The following is a 23243-nucleotide window of genomic DNA, read 5'->3' as shown; positions in this document are numbered from 1 at the left end:
GCCTCAGAAAACTCTTGTCCAGGCTGATTGTGTGGAAACAAGGTGGGGAAGCATATTGATGGTGCGCTGGGCACTGAAGTCAACAGGGTAAGCATTGTGCACTGCAGCCCGTGCAACAGTCATACGCTTCCCCCCAATCAGCCTCCAGGAGTCTTTTCAGAAGCAGTGTTTTGCTGGAATAGTTAGTAAGCATGGTGAATAAAATCTGATCAGAAACAGCCATAGAAAATCCTCATCAGGTAAGAAATGTAAAGAACATGATGACGTTTAAACCTTTAACCTCAGTGTGGTCCCCATGAGTGTTCATTAATATCTATCTATCAGGAGAGTTTTCAAAATGAGCAATTGTATCTGTTCATGAAAACACAGCAGCATGGCTGATTGAAATGAAATCTCTTTGAAATGTTTGATGAAGGGGGTCAGGAGGTGGGGTCCTATTACCTGTAACACAGGAAGGAAGGAAGTGAACGGGGAGAGGAAACCAGTGTGGGGGCTGCAGGATCAATGGGCTTCACCTGAGTCAAAGAGAGTGGAAATAAAGAAGTGTGGAAAACAAAACGAGCAACAGCAAAACAAGAAGGGACTTGAGAGGATGATGTTCTGCTGATGAGAGGGAAGACATTGTCTGAAATGAATAAAACAAATAGTGCACAGATTTGAAAAGTAGGCCCCTTGATTGTAAGCTTTGTTTGAGTGTCTGTTCTGTATAAAATGGTTTTAACTCATGAAATCAGCACTGTAATAAATGAGTATGTCAGTAACGTACACACCCTGTCTGATAACACTAGAACATGTCTAGTTCTCATAATATACAGCCTCCCCTGGACTGGATGGACCACCCTTCACGTTCTCTTAGGGGGGGAGAGCAGTTCAGACTCTGTCCCTAAAGCTTGCCCTGAAATGGAGGGAAGAAAGCAGTTGGTGCTCAGAGACAAGTTTGTGGTTGAGGACTAATGGACTTTGAGATGTGGATTAATGCCCACGAAGATCGAACTCCACCAAACTCACTTCCCTTGTGAACTTCTGAAGATTCAGACCCACACAGAAGTGAAGGTCTAGTGCAGTCAGATACATACTGTAGCTATAGAAGGGTTACTGTGACAATGCCATTCTCAAACTCCAGTCCCACTCCCAACTCTCTCCTCTCCTCCCCTCTCACACTGATTCAGCAGTTTCTGCTCCCCCTGCTTGTCTAAACCTGGCCTCAGTCCCAAACCCCGCCTCTCAGAGCTGTACACAATTCCAGGAAATCAGCACAAGTTTCTGTTGTGAAATCGTCAGTCTCTCTGTCTCACTGCAGCAACAATGGCTTCAAACTTGTGGTCAGAGGATCAGTTTAGCTGTTCAGTGTGTCTGGAGCTATTGAAGGACCCAGTCGCTATTCCATGTGGACACAGTTACTGTATGGGGTGTATTAAGAACTGCTGGGATCAGACTGATCATACAGGTGTCTACAGCTGCCCCCAGTGCAGAGAGACCTTTACCCCGAGGCCTGTTCTGTGCAGAAACACCATGCTGGCTGAAGTTGTGGAGAAATTAAAGAAGACAGGACTCAATCCTCCTCCTGCTCAAAGTTATGCTGGACCTGGAGATGTGCCGTGTGATTTCTGCACTGGGAGAAAATTCAAAGCTGTGAAATCCTGTTTGACGTGCCTGGCCTCTTACTGTGCGACACACGTCAAGCCACACTATGAGGGGGCTGCTTTCAAGAGGCACAAGCTGATCAATGCAATTGGAAATCTGGAGCAGAAGCTTTGTGCTGAACATCAAAGATTATGTGAGGTCTTCTGTAGAACCGATCAGATGTGTATTTGCTGGCGGTGTGTAGACGAGGAACACAAGAGCCATGATACAGTCTCAGCTGAGAAAGAAAGGACTGGGAAACAGGTAAGGGTTTGAACCATTTACTTGTAGCTATCCTAGAAGATAAGAATTCCCAGGGATATTTAACATGTCTGTTTACTAGGTTATACAGTTTCACATTAGATCAGATTTTAATTGTATATTAAGAGCTATTTAAAGAGCCCTAGTTTTTTAATTGCTCTATCTAAACTATGATGTACTACAATGTATTTCAGGGTGTAACAGGGGTGTTGTTATGGGTGTGGCTATCGCTGATTGACAGGAGAGACACAGGAGGTTTTCTTTGATACAAAAAACACAAAACATTCACAACAAAACACTGCTCGAAAACAACTAGAAAATAAAAGATGACCAAACAAGAAAGGAGGTCCCGCTCCAGGAACAGTCTCCCTGACACCTCCTCTCTAGACTTGGGTGGGATTAAAATCCTGGATTTGAATATGCCCTGCCATATCTAGCACACACTTGATTATCAAAAACATTATTTACAATCAAACAAAAACACACTATTTACACATGCAGGACCTCAGCCCTGCCTCACAGGGTAAGAAGGATTTGTTCAGCTGTTTTGTGGTGCATTGGAATTTGTAGTGTAAAATTAGCATGATTTATATTCCTAGTGTTTTTTATATTTGCAACTTAATAAAATCATAGATGAGTTTCATTGTTTAAGATATTATAGTTTAATAAGTTAAACTTTTTAAAAATGACATTACCAGAAAAGTCAAGCACCTAATTTAAAAAAAAGCAGAAAAGATCAAGATTAATATGATATAAAATATACAAGATTAATATGATATGGAGTAGTGTTTAGGGCTCTGGACTCTTGACCGGAGGGTTGTGGGTTCAATCCCAGGTGGGGGACACTGCTGCTGTGCCCTTGAGCAAGGTACTTTACATAGATTGCTCCAGTAAAAACCCAGCTGTATAAATGGGTAATTGTATGTAAAAAATAAAGTGATATCTTGTAACAATTGTAATTCACAGTGCATAAGGGCATCTGCTATGATATAAATTAATAATATTAACAATATACAAGATTAATATGATATTCAATATACAATATTTACATGATATACAATATAAATCGGGCAGAAAAAATAGGTTAATTTGGTGCGTTAAAACACATTTTTACATGATTAAAACAGATGTTTAAGTTAGTTTAAAACGAAATTTAATAACCTATTTAGGATTTTGTTTGTTAAAATCTACAATTTCTTTCGCTCACCCTACTAGTCCCCTCTTTCCTTTGCTCTCTTCCACAGCGAAGTCCTTCTGGTCACGGGCTCATTCTTCTGGGGATTTTGTGTATTTAGGCATTTTTTACACTGATTTCATTGTTTTGTATCAGTGCTGTTTTATCTGTGTTTATTGATTGAAAACGGAAATCAGAAGCCCTAAATATCCATTAAAGAGAAAGCTGCTTCAGTTTCCTAGGTGCTTGACAAAACAAACATGTAACACATGCTAGATCAGCCATCATTCACTGTTACTAGTATGAAACAGTACCATCTAGTGGACAGCTACTGTGGATCAAGTGTCCTTTTGTATTGCTGGCAGCTGTGCACTAGATGGTGCTGTATCTTACTACTATACACACATGTTGTCTGAAACTGCTGCCTTTGTCCAAGTTTAAACCACCTCCAAGGAAGGTTTAAATTTAATTCAGCTATCACATTTAAACATGGATTAAAATGCAATGTCATTATATTTACAGAAGCAGCTGGGAGAGACACAGATTGAAATACAACAGAGAATCCAGGAGAGACTGAAAGAAATTGAAGAGCTGAAACAGGCTGTGGAGTCACTGAAAGTGGGTATTGAAAAGAAGGGTGTATTATTATTATTATTATTATTATTATTATTATTATTATTATTATTATTATTATTATTATTAACAGATGGACTGGAACACATCTACAGAAGTTTACTGTCTATGCCTGATGTGTTTTTGATATCAATTCTAACCATGTCTCCTCTACTGTGTTCTTTCACTCAGAGATCTGCATGCATAGAAATAAAGGAAAGTGAGAAGATCTTTACTGAGCTGATCCGATCCATTAAGAAGATCCACACTGAGGTTATTGAGCTGATTGGAGCTAACGAGAAGGCTGCAGTGAATCAGGCTGAAGGACGCATGAAGAAACTGGAGCAGGAGATTGCTGAGCTAAGGAGGAGAAACGCTGAGCTGAAACAGCTTTCAGAGACAGAGGATCACATCCATTTTCTACAGGTAACATCACTGCTTGTTAGAGAATCTCAAGTCCATAACTGGGACGGTTTCAGACAGACCTCTCCAATTGAATGAATCCTTGCTTTTCCCCAGGAATGTTTTGGACCCCATTCTGTTTCACTGAAAACTCCTTTTCTCCACTTTCCTGTTGTAGAATTTCCAGTCTCTCTGTGCCCCTCCTGATGCCGGAGACTTACCCAGCGTTACTGTCAATACAGACATCTCTTTTGAGGCTGTGAGGAAAGCTGTATCTGAACTTAAAGACCATATTGAGGACTTCTGCAAGGGGGAATTAGCCAAAATAACCACAACAGGTTGGTGTGAAATAGATTCCTTTGGTAGAGATTTCTCAAATAGACCACGGCTTGAGGAGGGGCAGGACTTGCAAGACATTAATAAAGACCTCTTGCAGATTGCTGGCTATATAAATAATGTAGTATTGAGAAGGGAGGAGGCAGCAGAGAGGAGGAAGGAGTGAGGAGGCAGCATGGAGGAGGGAGCAGGGAGGGCAGAGCAGGGAGCATTGGAGAGGGAGCATGGATGGAGAAGAGAGAATTAAGCAGGGAGCATGTAGGACAGGGTGGAAGAGAGAGGAGGGAGCATGAAGGAGAGATCAGGGAGGAGACAGAAAAGAGGCAACAGGGATGAGGGATCAGAGAGAAGGGATCATGAAGACTGGAAGAGACAGCAGGGAGGAGGGAGCATGAAAGAGTGAGCAAGGAGGAGGGAGCACATAAGTGGGAGGAGACAACATGGAGGAGGGAGCAGGGAGAAGGGAGCAGGGAGGACAGAGCAGGGAGTGATGAAGCAGACTGGAGGGAGAAGGGTGCATGCAGGAGGGAGCAGGGAGGTGGTAGGAGGGAGAATGGAGGATGGAACGGACTGATGAAGCAGAGAGGAGGAAGTGATGTGAGGATGGAGCAGACAATAACTGTTGTATGTTTGATGCACAAGGGTGTCCTAATATGGACACCGTACTGTTGGTTAAAGATATGTGATGGAGAGGAAGGAACACAAGACTCCAGTGCAGTGGCAGACGTGTTCACATTGACTTTGGCTGCTGCACCGATACGGAAGGAATACATATTCATTGTAATTATGAACATCTTGAAGTACGGATTTTTACATCCTGAAATGCCGTGAATAAGCCTTGTTTCTTTTCAGATTGCTGTTTGGAGTCTTGTGTGTGTTGTGTATTAATCCACATGTTTCAATTCTATTTCTCTCTCTTTTTTTCTGCCCAGTGAATGAAGTTGCAGTTTACAGTCTGCAGGCTCCAGAGCCAAGGAACAGAGCTGAGTTTTTAAAATGTAAGTCTGTTTTCACTGAAACATTTGATTGAAAGATGTGTCACTCCATTGTGAGAAGAGCTAACACAGGGAGAGGTGGAGCTTGAGGGCAGCAATTATTATTATTTATTAGTAATTGTGAAGCCATTAATCTACACTCCTCTCCAACATGTAATGAAACAGATGAATACATGCATACTATACTACAATGAACAGCATGGCAGCAGGGTGGGAGGGAGAAGGGAGCAGGGTGGAGGGAGGGAAGGAGGGAGGAGGGTGGAGGGAGCAGTTAAGAGGGAGTACACAATAGGGAGGGAGAAGGGAGTTGAGAATAGGAAGGAGGGCAGGGGAGGAGTGAGTAAGGAGGAGGGAGCGTGGAGGAGGGAGTAAGGAAGAGGGAGTAGGGAGGAGGGAGCAGAGAGGAGTGAGCAAGGAAGAATTAATTGCAAAATGAATACTCACAAACTCTCCCAAAATAACCCAAATAATCATATTTCTCCCTCCTGTACCTTTGTACCTCAATGTCTCTTCTGTTTTCAGGTTTTAGCCTCATGTCATGCCATTAAAAAAAGATCCTGCTCTAATATGTATTTATCAGTCTGTCTTTGTTGGTTCTGTACCATTCAGACCTAGTGGAGATTTTCTCAGTGATTTGACTTTTCTAACCGTCTCTCCTCTACCCGTCCTCTTCTCTTCAATCAGATTCCTGTCAGCTCACACTGGACCACAACACAGCGCATACAAACCTCTGTCTGTCTGAAGGGAACAGAAAGGTGACATGGGGAGAGACCCAGCGATGTCCTGATCACCCAGAGAGATTTGACTACTGGTCCCAAGTGCTTTGCAGAGAGGGTTTGTCTGGGACCCGCTGTTACTGGGAGATTGAGTGGAGTGGGGGAGGGGCTGATATAGGAGTCACATATAAAGGAATCAGCAGGAAAGGAGGGGATCGTTCCTGTCTCTTTGGATACAATGACAAGTCCTGGAGTTTTTCCTGCTCTGGTTCCAGTTACACTGCCTGGCACAATAACAATAAAACTGCAATAACTGCCCCCCGCTCCCCCAGAATAGGAGTGTATCTGGACTTTAATACCAGCACTCTGTCCTTTTATGGTGTCTCTGACACAATGACCCTCCTGCACAGATTCCAAACCACATTCACTGAGCCGCTCTATCCTGGGTTTAGGCTTGGTTGTTCTGATTCCACTGTAACAATCTGCCAGCTGAACTAGACTGTTTTGTGTTGTAAGAAACCCTTTGTATTGAACTCCCTGTCTGTCCTCTCCACTCCTCGGGTGAAGGGAATGTTCAATCTGACACAACTTTGGATGAAAGTTAGGGGGTAAAACGGCGCCACCTGCAGAGCGAAACGAGGTGAATTATTTGTTTTTACACTTGGGGCTGAGGCAGCCTCATTTTTACTGTTTCATCTGTCAGGTTAGTGTTTTTGTAATTGTAAACACTCACAACTGGACAGCTGTTTGAGTATAACCTGTTCAATATGTCCTGAGTATTTATTGATTACAAACACATAAACAGCACCAAGTGGCAGACTTAGTTGGCATCTCTGCACAGTGCTAGAATTCCCACAGCAAGTACTGATAAGTATCTCTTAATGTGATTGTAGCTAACTAAATAATTCCACAATGTGTTCCTATATTGCACTTCCTTTGGCTACATAGGTCTCAAATGTGCAGGTTTGAAAAACATGAGATCTGATGCTACTTGAGGTTAAAGAAAGTTCTCATTTTCTATGCCTTATTCTCAGGGTGCATGTTTACTGTAGCAGGTGTTTCTTTCAACACTGCACATTTGAGTCCTATATAACGAATGGAAGTGCACAGCAGCTGAGATTCATGGGATTATTTTGTCAGCTCCAATCCCTATCAATGTGAGGTCGTGTAAATAGCAGCTCACAATACTTGCCATGTCAAAGGCATGTCAGTGTAGTTTCCAGCAGATTCCTGTATACAGTAGAATCCTGTTAGCTGAATAGCGTTTGAACTTGATGCTGAAGTTGATGGTAACACTTTATATGAAGGTGTCATTTTTAAATAGTTTATTAACACGTTATAGATGCTTAAAATATGGGTTATAATGTTTTTATAATGCATTATACAACAAGTCATACAGGGTAGTAACAGCATTTACTAATGTGTTATAAATACTGAATAGATGATATAAGAAATCTGCAATACATGAAAATATAAAACTGTATATTAGCTGTAAACAAAACAGGTCAAATCACATTAAACACACATGGTTGACACTTCATTGTCTGGGTCATTTATTTTGTATTTTAAATTAATCTGTTTATTGACAAAGGTTTTTCATTATTTGTGCAAAAAACAGAACACCTGCCATAGCAGTGTCAATATGGTGTAGGGCCTCCATGGGCAGCCAGCACGGCACTGATTGGACGTGTCAGGTAGCGATTCTGCAAGGTGCTTTTTAAATTGTGCTGGGGGGATACGGGACCATTCCTCAATGATTACCAGCCTCTAATTCCTTCAGGTTGTGTTGTATTGGGGGTGGAAATCTGCAGTCAAGTCAGAATGGCCCATACATAGAGAGAGTCACATCACTTTAGAGACTGTTCCTTGTGAAAAAGCCTCAGTAGTAATTTGTGCCGCCTTGAAAATGGAAGCACCTGCCAACCAAGCACAATACTTATTTATTTTTGCTTATTTTAACAATAATGTGAGTGAAATATCATCACAAGGAAGAAGATATTTCCATGGATATCGTAAATCACAATCAAATTGCATTACATGTGCAATCTGCCCACAGTGGAAAAGCAGAAACATGTTTTAAACCTGGCCTTTTGTCGCCCTCTTCAGGACAAACTCTGCAGCTGCACAGAGCCTGATTGAAAGCAATTCTTTTCACTTGGAACACCCCAGGGAATTATGCACAGAAAAAATCAAAATTAAGCAAAATTATGCAGTATCTCTGTACAAGTATGTGCAAAGTAACAAAATAATTCTATTGGGTTCTTCTCTCATACTGGATATCAAAATACTAGCATAAGTTTAAAAAAAAAAAAAAAAGTCTTTCTAAATTACCAAGATTGAAATAAAGGAACACCAGTTTTTCTCAGTTTGTCTTCCGAAAGTCAACGCCTCCGATCAGACAGGTCGAGATTATACAGCGAGGTGCTGCACTCAGCATCAGTTGTATTTGTTACTGCATTTATGTATCTGAAAGCTAATGTTTTCAAATTAGGAAAATAGTCAGCTGTCGATGACCTTCACAGTGTACAAAGCAAAGAAATGAAAACCTTTTACTCTCTCTTTTGCTGATATATTTGCAACGTGGGACCTTTGTCCTCAGTGTGAACCAGTATTTTTCTCTATCATTCTCTTAACTGCGATATAATTTAATATTACGCGCCTATGCGTGTGATACGTTTTATGCGTAAAATTGCGCGGGCGCATAATTGCGTAATTCCCCGGGGTGTAACTTGGTGTGGTTCCATTTGAAATGTAGGGCTCTATTCACACAACCTTCAGGACTGTTCCAAGCACCGTTCTGTTAAAGACTCTTTATGGTTTAAATCAAGTTGTTTAGAGAGGGGGAGCAGTTTGTTGTTTATTAATTTTATGGTTTATTATTATTATTCAAAGTACCGTTTAAGGTCAACAATCTTTATAATCAGGTTTTAAATTAAAACCAAAACATGAATGTAAATAAGCACCATTTTAATAACCTGTTTTATGTTTCTGTACTTCAATTAATGCAAACCTTTTTTTCATGTACTTTCTTTAAAAGTTTTGTAAAGTTTTTATTTTCAATAAATGTTTTGTTCTGCGCTTACTTCTGAAATGAACATAAACTAAGTGGACTGTCAACAGCAGCTGCTCTCTGGAAACGTGAAGTGAACAAAAAAGCTTTGGAGAAAATGTTAAACACACATAAAATATATTCTACTATAACAATGACCACACAGTGTTGCTTTAACTAAACATACCAGCAGACCAGCCTATTTCATACAGGTCTTTGTAACTAAACTATACCAGCAGACCAATCTATTTCATACAGGTCTTTGTAACTAAACTATACCAGCAGACCAGCCTATTGCCTATTTCATACAGGTCTTTGTAACTAAACAATACCAGCAGACCAGCCTATTTCATACAGGTCTTTGTAACTAAACTATACCAGCAGACCAATCTATTTCATACAGGTCTTTGTAACTAAACTATACCAGCAGACCAGCCTATTGCCTATTTCATACAGGTCTTTGTAACTAAACTATACCAGCAGACCAGCCTATTTCATACAGGTCTTTGTAACTAAACTATACCAGCAGACCAGCCTATTTCATACAGGTCTTTGTAACTAAACAATACCAGCAGACCAGCCTATTTCATACAGGTCTTTGTAACTAAACTATACCAGCAGACCAATCTATTTCATACAGGTCTTTGTAACTAAACTATACCAGCAGACCAGTCTATTTCATACAGGTCTTTGTAACTAAACTATACCAGCAGACCAGCCTATTTCATACAGGTCTTTGTCCAGTGACTGCTGGGTCTGATGTAAGAAGTAAAAAACAGAGCGATTCAGCCTATTGTATCTTTCAAAGGTTTGCCTGCCAGTTAATTAGATTCCGTTCTGTACGTATCTCGATGTATTTATTGGATTTCTCCATAAATAACATCTTACTGAAAAATCAGAAGAAAATATATAAACTGCTAGGAATTTAAAATGGTGTTAAAGTTACACATTTGAATTTAAAAAAGGCATTTGCAACTATACAAAGTGATTATAAGCTTCTGAATGGATTTTTCACTTCCCTCGATCTAATTATATGACAAAACCTTTAGAAATATCCCCAACTTTGCCCCCGAGTGCCCTGAAACAAACGACCGCATCCCCACACTGAACAGAATGTGTGAAGACAGCACTGACCCTGGAGACGAGACACCCTCCCTAGACATTTCAATGACAATTATACTCGCACGACAAAATGCGTTGTGTTGTGTTGTGTTGTGTTAGATTTTTTTTTTAATCTGGAGCGCTTACGTCACACGATTTTTTTTTAACTAATCAGAATGAAATAACGCAGCGAGCTGATCGGTCAGTGTGACCTTCCACCTGCGGTCTGTTCGTTGCGATCGTGTGAATCGTTTGCCTTCATCTGAAAATATCGAATCAAAACAAAAATGCGTTTAATGAAGGGGGCAGGAGTCTTTTCAGAAGCAATGTTTTGCTGGAATAGTTAGTAAGCATGGTGAATAAAATCTAATCAGAAACAGCCATATTTTTAAGCAACACAGGGTAAATATTTCAGGGCTTTCAATGACTTCCTGTGCGGGGACCTCTTCACAACCTGTCCTGCCTGCCTGGGGTCATTCAACTGCATCATCAATATCATAAAGACAGGTAGGTTGTGTTTGTTGTGAAATCATCAGCCTCTCTGTGTCATTCCAGCCCAGGATCACACTTCATGGTGAATCGAGGGTATTGACACAACTATTCCAATGGCTGGAGTTCCATCCTTCTTATATTCCTGTACAGAACTAGACACTCTGACACAGCAGTCAAACACATTGTTAATACTGTGATAAATCAGGAGAAATGGACAGTCTAAACATGGAAACAAGCTTGTTCTTGTTATTCCACTTGTTCTCCTTGTTGAAGAAGAAAACTCCCCTCCCCTCCAAAAACAATTGAGAACTGAAGTGGAGGCATTTCTGTCCATTTTACCCACTCAGATCCCTCGCTTTCTAAATATATTGGTGCGTCTGAAAAGATAATAACACCGTCTTCAAATACAAGCTAAAGATTGTCAGATCGTCAAAGAATTTTACTTTAACAATGACAATAAATACATTAATTAAATTTAAAATGAATAAATAAGATTGTATTTAAGGTTTTAATAAAATAAATATGATTTTCAATTTGCACTTTAATCAAAACAATGTAATGGTTTTAAATTTGATCAGCAATAACTGCATGTAAATATTTTTTTATTAAAGAAATACAATTGAAAATAGGTTGATTTAAGTATTGTTTATATCATCTATATATTCTTAATTTTACATTTCTGATCTTTAATATCCTAGTATGTGTGTGCTGAATGATTCAATGTGATTTTTGCTTAGATCTTTATTTGAAATGCTTACTAACTATTCCAGCAGGAATTGCCTCTGAAAACTCTTGTCCAGGCTGATTGTGTGGAAACGAGGTGGGGAAGCATATTGGTGGTGCGCTGGGCTCTGAAGTCCACAGGGTAAGCATTGTGCACTGCAGCCCGTGCAACAGTCATACACTTCCCCACAATCAGCCTCCAGGAGTCTTTTCAGAAGCAGTGTTTTGCTGGAATAGTTAGTAAGCATGGAGAATAAAATCTAATCAGAAACAGCCACAGAAAATCCTCATCAGGTAAGAAATGTAAAGAACATGATGACGTTTAAACCTTTAACCTCAGTGTGGTCCCCATGAGTGTTCATTAATATCTATCTATCAGGAGAGTTTTCAAAATGACCAATTGTATCTGTTCATGAAAACACAGCAGCATGGCTGATTGAAATGAAATCTCTTTGAAATGTTTGATGAAGGGGGTCAGGAGGTGGGGTCCTATTACCTGTAACACAGGAAGGAAGGAAGTGAACGGGGAGAGGAAACCAGTGTGGGGGCTGCAGGATCAATGGGCTTCACCTGAGTCAAAGAGAGTGGAAATAAAGAAGTGTGGAAAACAAAACGAGCAACAGCAAAACAAGAAGGGACTTGAGAGAAGGATGTTCTGCTGATGAGAGGGAAGACATTGGCTGAAAGCCTCGACACCTGTACAACATCTCTGTAAAAAAAAAATAACACACATTAGTAGGCCCTACAAAAGTTTTGTCATATAAAATATTATTTTTTATTTGCACTGCTGTGCATTATATATATATATATATATATATATATATATATATATATATATATATATATATATATATATATATATATCCCAATTTCACATAGTAGTAGCCAGCATATGTATATTATATAGAATTGGAAGGAAGAATATACTGTTTGTCAAATTACATTTTAAATGAATTTCAATTCATCTTTGTTAAATTATATATATATATATATATATATATATATATATATATATATATATATATATATATATATATATATATATATATTAAATTTAACAAAGATGACATAAAAAAACGTGTACACGTGCTTTGTTGTATTTATTATTTGTGCTGCGGTTGCCTTTTCTTAATTTCTCTGCTGCACTCCTGCTTTGTATATGATGCAGAACACGTGATTGTAATCATCTAACACTAGCACGTGCAATACTCTTTCAAATACACGTGTTATGATTTTGAATGCGCGCTTCTTCAGGACGGTATTATTGTCATTGCTTGCACCCCGGCTCCTCTTTCTTTACACATTAAGCACTGGCTATATATACTGTAGCTGGACCTGGCAACGAGGCGTGCAATTCTATAGAGGGGGCTCCGAGGAAGACGCGGGGAATGTCATGGGACTGTATGGGACACTTTCATTACATATCGTGCCCGTCTTTAACACTGCATTTATTAAATCAGGACACTCATTCAATCTGAAATAACTTCGGAGCAGTGTTAGAGCTATAGACTATAGCACAGATACACGGGAATTGTAAGTCCTATTCTGAAATGATGTTGAAGATGATGTGGCAGGTCCACGGATGACATCCTTCCACGTCCCTCAGTTTGTGGTGGTTGAGCAGCGCTGGCTGTTCCAGCCTGTAGAGCGGCTCTTACAGCAGCAGCAGCTGCGCGCTCGATGATTGCAGGTGAGATACTGGAATCCGCCAGGATGTCTTTCTGAACGAGAACCTGACCGAGTCCGTGGAGATTCACCCGCCCTTCCGAAGAGTGATGACGTCACGAAGAGGGCGGGGCACGTCTGCATACACACTCCAGATTTAGCTGCCAGTTAAATATTTAGCTAAATGTTAAATCTTGTTAAGGATTTAAGATTTATTTAAATATTTAGCTATATGTTAAACCGTGTAACTAGATTTATAAATGATATCTGAATATACAAATTTAAAATATGTATTTATTTTCACAACATATATAAATCTGGGGAAGCAATACAACATTTAAGTTAAATCTGAGAAAAAAGACATGTTAAAAGTCAGTGTGCTCAGCAAGATAATAGCAGAGTGATATTAGGTTGTGTTAGCGCCGTTCAAAAACTAAACAATCATTCTGATTATGTGTGTGTCATGTTTACATGGTTATTAATAGCTGGTCTCTTTTTAAAATCATTTTTTTTTGCATATTTAACATGTTTTGAGATGACAATATAAAGAAAATAACAAGTTTGTATCTATTATTGTGTTAAATACATAAGAACATAAGAAAGTTCACAAACGAGAGGAGGCCATTCAGCCCATCTTGCTCGTTTGGTTGTTAGTAGCTTATTGATCCCAGAATCTCATCAAGCAGCTTTTTGAAGGATCCCAGGGTGTCAGCTTCAACAACATTACTGAGGAGTTGGTTCCAGACCCTCACAATTCTCTGTGTAAAAAAGTGCCTCCTATTTTCTGTTCTGAATGCCCCTTTATCTAATCTCCATTTGTGACCCCTGGTCCTTGTTTCTTTACTGCACAATACTGTTATTTTGGTTCTGCGTCAGTGACTTGGAGAAAAAGAACGTCTTATTTAGTTTTTCAGGGCAAATCGGGTAACCCTAACGACATGAACAGTGCGAATATAAATTTGGTCAGACACCAAAATCCAAGCAGAACAACTGGACAAAACACACAAAAAGATAATATTTTATTTTTCCTATTAAGTGCTTTTGTAACTGTTAGTATTAACCTGTATATTTAAAGTTCAAAATGAATCATTCAAAATGAAACATAATCTTAATTGATACAAAATTGTTTAAAATACAATGCTCCCATGGCACTCAATTAGCAACACAGACAAAAACGAACCCAGCATTTGAGTAACTGTGATAACAAGAAGCGCTCGGGATGATTTCAAACAGCATGAAAAGATAAGGGGCCGGTCTAAAGAAAGAGAAAGAAAAATGACATTTGAAGCGCTGTACTCTTTAACAACGGACTTGTTTCAATTGTGTTGCAGAGAAGAAACACAGCTAACTGAGGAACGAGTGATTCAGTAGAGAGAGGCATGGACCCGACTCCAAGGAGAAGAAGAAGGAGTAAAGAGAATGACCCTCCTGATATGTCACAAGAGCCTGCCAGGTACTGAAAGTCTTTTCTTATTAGTTCACGGTGCGGCGGCATGCTGAATAATACCTTTACTAAGAAGCTGTTCAGGAATCCAAATCACTGAGCTGTCTCAAGCCCAGCGTTAGAGTCCAGACCTCTCTGTGCTTTACAATGCTTCCCTATGCTTTACCAGACCTCTCTGTGCTTTACAATGCTTACCTATGCTTTACCAGACCTCTCTGTGCTTTACAATGCTTCCCTATGCTTTACCAGACCTCTCTGTGCTTTACAATGCTTCCCTATGAGTATTAATGAATAAGAAAAGGTCAGTTAATCAAATTATTTATTTTATTAAATCACATTACTAAAATCTGAAAAAATAAACAGAACAAACATTTTACGGAAATCCAAGAACAAAAACACACACAATAAAAGAAACTTAAGTTCACTTTTTTAAAAACTGTTACAGCACTGACTATTGGATGCCATTTTTAATAAATAAATATATATATATATATATATATATATATATATATATATATATATATATAAACATAACAATTCTTTAAAAAAGAAATTAAATACAGTTATTTCGTATGAAATCCATTCATTGCTAAAAACAAATAATTCACCTTGTTTCGCTCTGCAGGTGGCGCCGTTTTACCCCCTAACTTTCATCCAAAGTTGTGTCAGATTGAACATTCCCTTCACCCGAGGAGTGGAGAGGACAGACAGGGAGTTCAATACAAAGGGTTTCTTACAACACAAAACAGTCTAGTTCAGCTGGCAGATTGTTACAGGGGAACCAAAACGAAGCCAAAACCCAGGATAGAGCGGCTCAGTGAATGTGGTTTGGAATCTGTGCAGGAGGGTCATTGTGTCAGAGACGCCATAAAAGGACAGCGTGCCGGCATTAAAGTCCAGATACACTCCTATTCTGGGGGAGCAGGGGGCAGTTATTGCAGTTTGATTGTTATTGTGCCGGGCAGAGTAACTGGAATCAGAGCAGCGCAAACTCCAGGACTTGTCATTGAATCCAAGGATACAGGAATGATCCTCTCCTTTCCTGCTGATTCCTTTATATGTGACTCCTATATCAGCCCCTCCCCCACTGCACTCAATCTCCCAGTAACAGCGGGTCCCAGACAAACCCTCTCTGCAAAGCACTTGGTACCGGCTGTCAAATCTCTCTGAGTGATCAGGATATCTCTGGGTCTCTCTCCTCCATGTCACCTTTCTGTTCCCTTCAGACAGACAGAGGTTTCTATGCACTGTGTTGGGGTCCAGTGTGAGCTGACAGGAATCTGATTGAAGAGAAGAGGACGGGTAGAGGAGAGACGGTTAGAAAAGTCAAATCACTGAGAAAATCAACAGTCATTGTCTGCTGCATCCTCACATCCTGTTTATGGAAGGTGTGTGTGTTGTTTTAATTATTTTTTTAATACATTTTGACCACTTTTTTAAACTTTTAAATTGCATTCCCTGCCTCAAGATGGCTTCCCACGGACCGGCATGGACCTCTCAGAACTACATTTCCCATCATCCTCCTGCTCACTGCTAATTCCATCTCAATCACATATGTGAGCAGGAGGATGATGGGAAATGTAGTTCTGAGAGGCTCATGTGGGTACATGGGAAGCTATCTTTAAACCCTCTTGCTGTTTGATTGTTTTATTCATTATAATTCCTCGATCTTATCAAACTTCTTCAATTGGAACCAATCAAATGCAGCTCTGCATACAATTACAGTTCACTTAATGTTCCTACAGGGTATGTGTTGCCATTTTACCCACTCAGACCCCTTGCTTACTAAATATCTTCAATAGAATATCATCCACTCTTCAAATATCTGTCTAATATTTTAATGAGCAATCCATCCCACAAGTGCAGTGATACTGCAATATACATTTACTACCAGCACAGGATGACTGGGAGGGATAGCTGTTCATTTTACCCCACAACTGGTTTCACATGCATTGTACATGTACTAAAAGATGGGATGATTATCTATTCAGGGATACCAAGATATTTAGGGAGAGAAAGGTCTGAGTGGAAAAACAGGCAACACATGCCCCTACCCCAGTCATTCTGCATGTATTCATCTGAACCAATACTTGATGGAGAGGAGTGTAGATTAATGGCTTCACAATTACTAATAAATAATAATAATTGCTGCCCTCAAGCTCCACCCCTCCCTGTTCTGTAGTGTTAGCTCTTCTCACAATGGAGTGACACATCTTTCAATCAAATGTTTCAGTGAAAACAGACTTACATTTTAAAAACTCAGCTCTGTTCCTTGGCTCTGGAGCCTGCAGACTGTAAACTGCAACTTCATTCACTGGGCAGAAAAAAAGAGAGAGAAATAGAATTGAAACATGTGGATTAATACACAACACACACAAGACACCAAACAGCAATCTGCCATGCTCTTAATCTTTAAACACAAAGTGCATCTGTTCATCTAATACATCTCCAGCCACTCTTTCACTGAGGCGTTAGGTCCTTCCAAAAAGGGAGAATGTCTCTGGAGATAAAATGTTTTGCTGGAAGAAAAGCCTTACCTTTGAAATGTCTGTCACTTCTCCTAGACCCCAGGGTATAAACTGCTGTTTCATTCACTAAATAAAATAGAGAAAACTGTTATAAACCAAAGACTTTATGTAGAGGATTTGGAATACAAACATGACCTCCAATTCCTATAAATCTTTGATGAGAAAGTGCAAGACTATAAGTTAGCATCCTATATGGCATGAATGTGTTGTTTAATGTGTGAATCCCTCTGTCTCTGTTTGAATGCTATTGTGTTGTTTTCTCATGTAATGCCTTTAGAAACTCTCTTCCTTCCTGCTCTCATCACTCGGGATGTCACTGTAAATGAGGTGGGGCGTTTCAACCTGGGAAATCATTTGAAATAAAACATCTGCAGTATTCATGTAGCCAACAATCTGCAAGCCATGGTCTATTTGAGAAATCCCTACAAAAGGAATCTATTTCACACCAACCTGTTTTGGTTATTTTGACTAATTCCCCCTTGCAGAAGTCCTCAATATGGTCTTTAATTTCAGATACAGCTTTCCTCACAGCCCCAAAAGAGATGTCTGTATTGACAGTAACGCTGGGTAAGTCTCCAGCTTCAGGAGGGGCACAGAGAGACTGGAAATTCTACAACAGGAAAGTGGAGAAAAGGAGTTTTCAGTGAAACAGAATGGGGTCCAAAACATTCCTGGGGAAAAGCAAGGATTCATTCAATTGGAGAGGTCTGTCTGAAACTGTCCCAGTTATGGACTTGAGATTTTCTAACAAGCAGTGATGTTACCTGTAGAAAATGGATGTGATCCTCTGTCTCTGAAAGCCGTTTCAGCTCAGTGTTTCTCCTCCTTAGCTCAGCAATCTCCTGCTCCAGTTTCTTCATGCGTCCTTCAGCCTGATTCACTGCAGCCTTCTCGTTAGCTCCAATCAGCTCAATAACCTCAGTGTGGATCTTCTCAATGGATCGGATCAGCTCAGTAAAGATCTTCTCACTTTCCTTTATTTCTATGCATGCAGATCTCTGAGTGAAAGAACACAGTAGAGGAGACATGGTTAGAATTGATATCAAAAACACATCAGGCATAGACAGTAAACTTCTGTAGATGTGTTCCAATCCATCTGTTAATAATAATAATAATAATAATAATAATAATAATAATAATAATAATAATAATAATAATACTTGTCAATACCCACTTTCAGTGACTCCACAGTCTGTTTCAGCTCCTCCACTTCTATCAGTCTCTCCTTGATAATGTGTTGTATTTCTGTCTGTGTCTCTCCCAACTGCTTCTGTGTAGAAACATAGTGACACAGTGACATTTCTGATGGGGCATTGAGTGATATCCTTTCACACCCATCACAGGCCTGTTTAAGTATGCTATTGAAACTGACAGAATCATTTAGTTTATATTTATTTTCTATTTTCTTGTACCCCTTACCTCTTTACAATGTTTGCAATAATTCTCAGTTTTTCTTGAATATATTTTGCTCTTCAGTTCCAGTTGCACGCCATAGACATCTGTAGCACAGACTAGATCAGACAACATGTGTGTATAGTAGTAAGATACAACACCATCTAGTGCACAGCTGCCAGCAATACAAAAGAACACTTGATCCACAGTAGCTGTCCACTAGATGGTACTGTTTCTTACTAGTAACAGTGAATGATGGCTGATCTAGCATGTGTTACCTGTTTGTTTTGTGAAGCACCTAGGAAACTGGATATTTAGAGCTTCTGATTTCTGGTTTTATCTGATAAACACAGATAAAACAGCCCTGATACAAAACAATGAATTCAGTGTATACCCAATAAACACCAGAAAAACACTGGACATGGTTACTCAATTCACGTTGACTTCACCCCTTTCCATGTGAAAAAATACAATAAAATAACCTAAAACCTAAGAAGAAAAACAAAAAATAAATAAATAAATAACAACCTTTCTCAGCGCAGTCAGGCAATGAACCTCCTTCCTGACTTGTATCTATCATTGATTCATTCTGAATACTTTAAACTGAGTGGCAGCACATTCCTGCATTTCTATTGGAGGATTGCATACACTTGTGAGATTTAAAACGAGATTACAATTAGAAACGGAGGGTTGTTCTTGCTTGTGGGATTTAAGGCTATATTACAGTTCAATAGGGAGGATTCACACACCCGTGGAATTTAAAACAGAATTGAAAATTGTGGTGATAACACACCCTCACTGTGAGCAGACTGGCAAGAATGACATGGCACTTTTAAAGGCACGGGCACAGCAGCTCTGCCAGTGCAGATAGATGCGTATGTGTCACTTTTAAAGGCATGGGCACAGCAGCTCTGCCAGTGCAGATAGATGCGTATGTGTCACTTTTAAAGGCATGGGCACAGCAGCTCTGCCAGTGCAGATAGATGCGTATGTGTCACTTTTAAAGGCACGGGCACAGCAGCTCTGCCAGTGCAGATAGATGCGTATGTGTCACTTTTAAAGGCACGGGCACAGCAGCTCTGCCAGTGCAGATAGATGCGTATGTGTCACTTTTAAAGGCACGGGCACAGCAGCTCTGCCAGTGCAGATAGATGCGTATGTGTCACTTTTAAAGGCACGGGCACAGCAGCTCTGCCAGTGCAGATAGATGCGTATGTGTCACTTTTAAAGGCACGGGCACAGCAGCTCTGCCAGTGCAGATAGATGCGTATGTGTCACTTTTAAAGGCACGGGCACAGCAGCTCTGCCAGTGCAGATAGATGCGTATGTGTCACTTTTAAAGGCACGGGCACAGCAGCTCTGCCAGTGCAGATAGATGCGTATGTGTCACTTTTAAAGGCAAGGGCACAGCAGCTCTGCCAGTGCAGATAGATGCGTGTGTGTCACTTTTAAAGGCATGGGCACAGCAGCTCTGCCAGTGCAGATAGATGCGTATGTGTCACTTTTAAAGGCACAGGCACATCAGCTCTGCCAGTGCAGATAGATGCGTATGTGTCACTTTTAAAGGCACGGGCACAGCAGCTCTGCCAGTGCAGATAGATGCATATGTGTCACTTTTAAAGGCACGGGCACAGCAGCTCTACCAGTGCAGATAGATGCATATGTGTCACTTTTAAAGGCACGGGCACAGCAGCTCTGCCAGTGCAGATAGATGCATATGTGTCACTTTTAAAGGCACGGGCACAGCAGCTCTACCAGTGCAGATAGATGCATATGTGTCACTTTTAAAGGCACGGGCACAGCAGCTCTACCAGTGCAGATATGATGCAAATAGACACAGCTGTCAAACCGATGGGGTCCAAGGTTACCCTAATGGTTTCTACTAACTTGGCTTGTGTTTTTTGTTTGATCCACTTTTATTGTGCCTGAAAAACACAAGCCAAGTTAGTAGAAACAATTGGAGCAACCTTGGCCCCCATCGGTTTTACAGTTGTGTCTACTTGCTTGGTGCTGTGCAAGGTTGCCCCAATGGTTTCTTGAAACTTGGCTTGTGTTTTTGATATCTCTGCTTTAAATGGCTGGGCACTTTTGATAAGTTGTCATTTTTTCACGTTTCCAGTGTGTTTTTGTTTCAGATATACATATGCATCGATAAAAGGGCCTGGGGTCTGCAATTTCATTCTGTTTTTTTGCCTGCGATGCGTGTGACTAGTTCATTTAAAAGATCAATAAATCGTTTAATATATTATTATTATTATTATTATTATTATTTATTTCTTAGCAGACGCCCTTATCCAGGGCGACTTACAATTGTTACAACATATCACATTATACATTATTTCACATTATACAGTTATCACATTATTTTTACATACAATTACCCATTTATACAGTTGGGTTTTTATTGGAGCAATCTAGGTAAAGTACCTTGCTCAAGGGTACAGCAGCAGTGTCCCCCACCAGGGATTGAACCCACAACCCTCCGGTCAAGAGTCCAGAGCCCTAACCACTACTCCACACTGCTGCCCTAAATACAAATGATACAGACATCACAATGAGTGTGTTCCCCAGTATATTTCCATGTCGACAATATACGTTAATTGTCATTAAACTCGGATGTCCTGTAATATACATATGTGTGGATACAAGTGCCCGGGGTCTGCAAAAAAAAAATCGAGGCGATGGACATATTTACCTTCGTTTGGTGACTTGTTTCTCTTACTGTATGACAGGGATTTACTTTTTTCTACATAAGAGTGTTGGGAACTACAAATTAAAAGTGAAATGGTGCTTTCGTCTGATTTACTTTTGCTGCGCCAATACCCTGAAAACACGTAAACTATCCGTGCTGTAGAGAGAGTCACTGGCAGTTCTCTCTGTAACTTCACGTTCCTCTCAATTAATCTTGGTCATATTTTTGTTTTTTAAATTAGGTGCTTGACTTTGCTGGGAATGTCATTTTTAAACAGTTTAACTAATTAAACTATAATATCTTAAACAATGAAACTGATCTATGATTTTATTAAGTCACAAGATACATATTAAAAACACTAGGAATATAAATCATGCTAATTTTACACTACAAATTCCAATGCACCACAAAACAGCTGAACAAATCCTTCTTACCCTGTGAGGCAGGGCTGAGATCCTGCACGTGTAAATAGTGTATATTTATTTAATTGTAAATAATGTTTTTGATAATCAAGTGTGTGCTAGATATGGCAGGGCATATTCAAATCCAGGATTTTAACTGGAAGGAATAGGGAACAAGTTTAGGGGATTTTAATCCCACCCAAGTCTAGAGAGGAGGTGTCAGGGAGACTGTTCCTGGAGCGGGACCTCCTTTCTTGTTTGGTCATCTTTTATTTTCTAGTTGTTTTCGAGCAGTGTTTTGTTTTGAATGTTTTGTGTTTTTTGTATCATAGTAAACCTCCTGTGTCTCTCCTGTCAATCAGCGATAGCCACACCCCTAACAACACCCCTGTTACACCCTGAAATACATTGTAGAACATCATAGTTTAGAAAGAGCAATTTAAAAACTAGGGCTCTTTAAATAGCTCTTAATATACAATTAAAATCTGATCTGATGTGAAACTGTATAACCTAGTAAACAGACATGTTAAATATCCCAGGGAATTCTTATCTTCTAGGATAGCTACAAGGAAATGGTCAAACCCTTACCTGTTTCACACTCCTTTCTGCCTCAACTGAGACTGTATCATGGCTCTTGTGTTCCTTGTCTGTACACAACACACAAACACAAGTCTGATCGGTTCTGCAGAAGACCTCCAAAACCTTCTGGTGTTCAGCACAAAGCTTCTGCTCCAGATCTCCAATTGCATTGATCAGCTTGTGCCTCTTGAAAGCAGCCCCCTCATAGTGTGGCTTGACGTGTGTTTCACAGTAAGAGGCCAGGCACGTCAAACAGGATTTCACAGCTTTGAACTTTCTCCCAGTGCAGACATCACACGGCACATCTCCAGGTCCAGCATAACTTTGAGCAGGAGGAGGATTGAGTCCTGTCTTCTTTAATTTCTCCACAACTTCAGCCAGCATGGTGTTTCTGTGCAGAACAGGCCTTGGGGTAAAGGTCTCTCTGCACTGGGGGCAGCTGTAGACACCTGTATGATCAGTCTGATCCCAGCAGTTCTTAATACACCCCATACAGTAACTGTGACCACATGGAATAGCGACTGGATCCTTCAATAGCTCCAGACACACTGAACAGCTAAACTGATCCTCTGACCACAAGTTTGAAGCCATTCTTGCTCCAGTGAGGCAGAGAGACTGACAATTTCACAAGAAATGAAACTTCACTGTGCTGATTTCCTGGAGTTGTGTAAAGCTCTAGAGGTGGGGTTTGGGACTGAGGCCAGGTTTAGACAAGCAGGCTGAGCAGAGACTGTTGAATCAGTGTGAGAGGGGTGGAGAGGAGAGTTGGAGGGGAGTTTCTACAGAAAGATAGCCAAGCAGACAGATCAAAGGTTCTCCACATTTCTGCATGCATAGACAGTTTGTTTGCTTGTTAATATTTATGACTGCCTCTTTTATCAGTTTATTATAAGTTCAGTCAGTCATGTGTTGGTCAGAGTCCATTGCAGAGATACTGGAGACTGTCACCATGGCAACCAGCACAGGGCCCCTCCCTGTGGTGGAATGGCATCCAGCAGATGTTCCTGTTCCACTGCTAACATGGAGCCCCCCTCCCTGCTCTCAGTGTGTGTTTAAAC

General features: G+C 40.2%; 2 protein-coding genes across 2 annotated transcripts; one reads left to right on the top strand and one right to left on the bottom strand.

Annotated features, from left to right (window-relative positions):
* Positions 1-1265: 1265 nt before the first annotated feature.
* LOC131722976 (tripartite motif-containing protein 16-like) lies at positions 1266-7634 on the top strand. Its single transcript, XM_059016211.1, has 6 exons — positions 1266-1887; positions 3581-3676; positions 3863-4096; positions 4251-4410; positions 5341-5406; positions 6088-7634. The coding sequence occupies exons 1-6, from the start codon at positions 1306-1308 to the stop codon at positions 6615-6617; spliced, it is 1668 nt and encodes a 555-aa protein (XP_058872194.1). The 5' UTR covers positions 1266-1305; the 3' UTR covers positions 6618-7634.
* Positions 7635-15101: 7467 nt separating this feature from the next.
* Positions 15102-22784, bottom strand: LOC131722973 (tripartite motif-containing protein 16-like). The gene is made up of 7 exons (XM_059016204.1): positions 22195-22784; positions 18296-18391; positions 17886-18119; positions 17572-17731; positions 17131-17187; positions 16842-16907; positions 15102-15873 (listed from the first exon to the last, which is right to left on the bottom strand). The coding sequence occupies exons 1-7, from the start codon at positions 22774-22776 to the stop codon at positions 15344-15346; spliced, it is 1725 nt and encodes a 574-aa protein (XP_058872187.1). The 5' UTR covers positions 22777-22784; the 3' UTR covers positions 15102-15343.
* Between the last annotated feature and the right edge of the window lie 459 nt (positions 22785-23243).

Source organism: Acipenser ruthenus, chromosome 52 (assembly GCF_902713425.1).
Source record: "Acipenser ruthenus chromosome 52, fAciRut3.2 maternal haplotype, whole genome shotgun sequence".
Lineage (NCBI taxonomy): Eukaryota > Metazoa > Chordata > Actinopteri > Acipenseriformes > Acipenseridae > Acipenser > Acipenser ruthenus.
Note: the sequence above shows the minus strand (reverse complement) of the source record. Positions and strands in the feature narration are given on the sequence as shown.

Excerpts from the sequence above, each read along its gene's own strand:
- LOC131722976 (XM_059016211.1), top strand. The coding sequence starts at position 1,306 with ATGGCTTCAAACTTGTGGTCAGAGGATCAGTTTAGCTGTTCAGTGTGT. Across the intron at positions 1,888-3,580 it reads AAGAAAGGACTGGGAAACAG|AAGCAGCTGGGAGAGACACA; the intron begins GTAAGGGTTTGA and ends TTATATTTACAG. Across the intron at positions 4,097-4,250 it reads ATCACATCCATTTTCTACAG|AATTTCCAGTCTCTCTGTGC; the intron begins GTAACATCACTG and ends TTCCTGTTGTAG.
- LOC131722973 (XM_059016204.1), bottom strand. The coding sequence starts at position 22,776 with ATGGCTTCAAACTTGTGGTCAGAGGATCAGTTTAGCTGTTCAGTGTGT. Across the intron at positions 18,392-22,194 it reads CAGAAAGGAGTGTGAAACAG|AAGCAGTTGGGAGAGACACA; the intron begins GTAAGGGTTTGA and ends GTTTCTACACAG. Across the intron at positions 17,188-17,571 it reads AGTCAAAATAACCAAAACAG|TGAATGAAACAGCAGTTTAT; the intron begins GTTGGTGTGAAA and ends TATTTTATTTAG.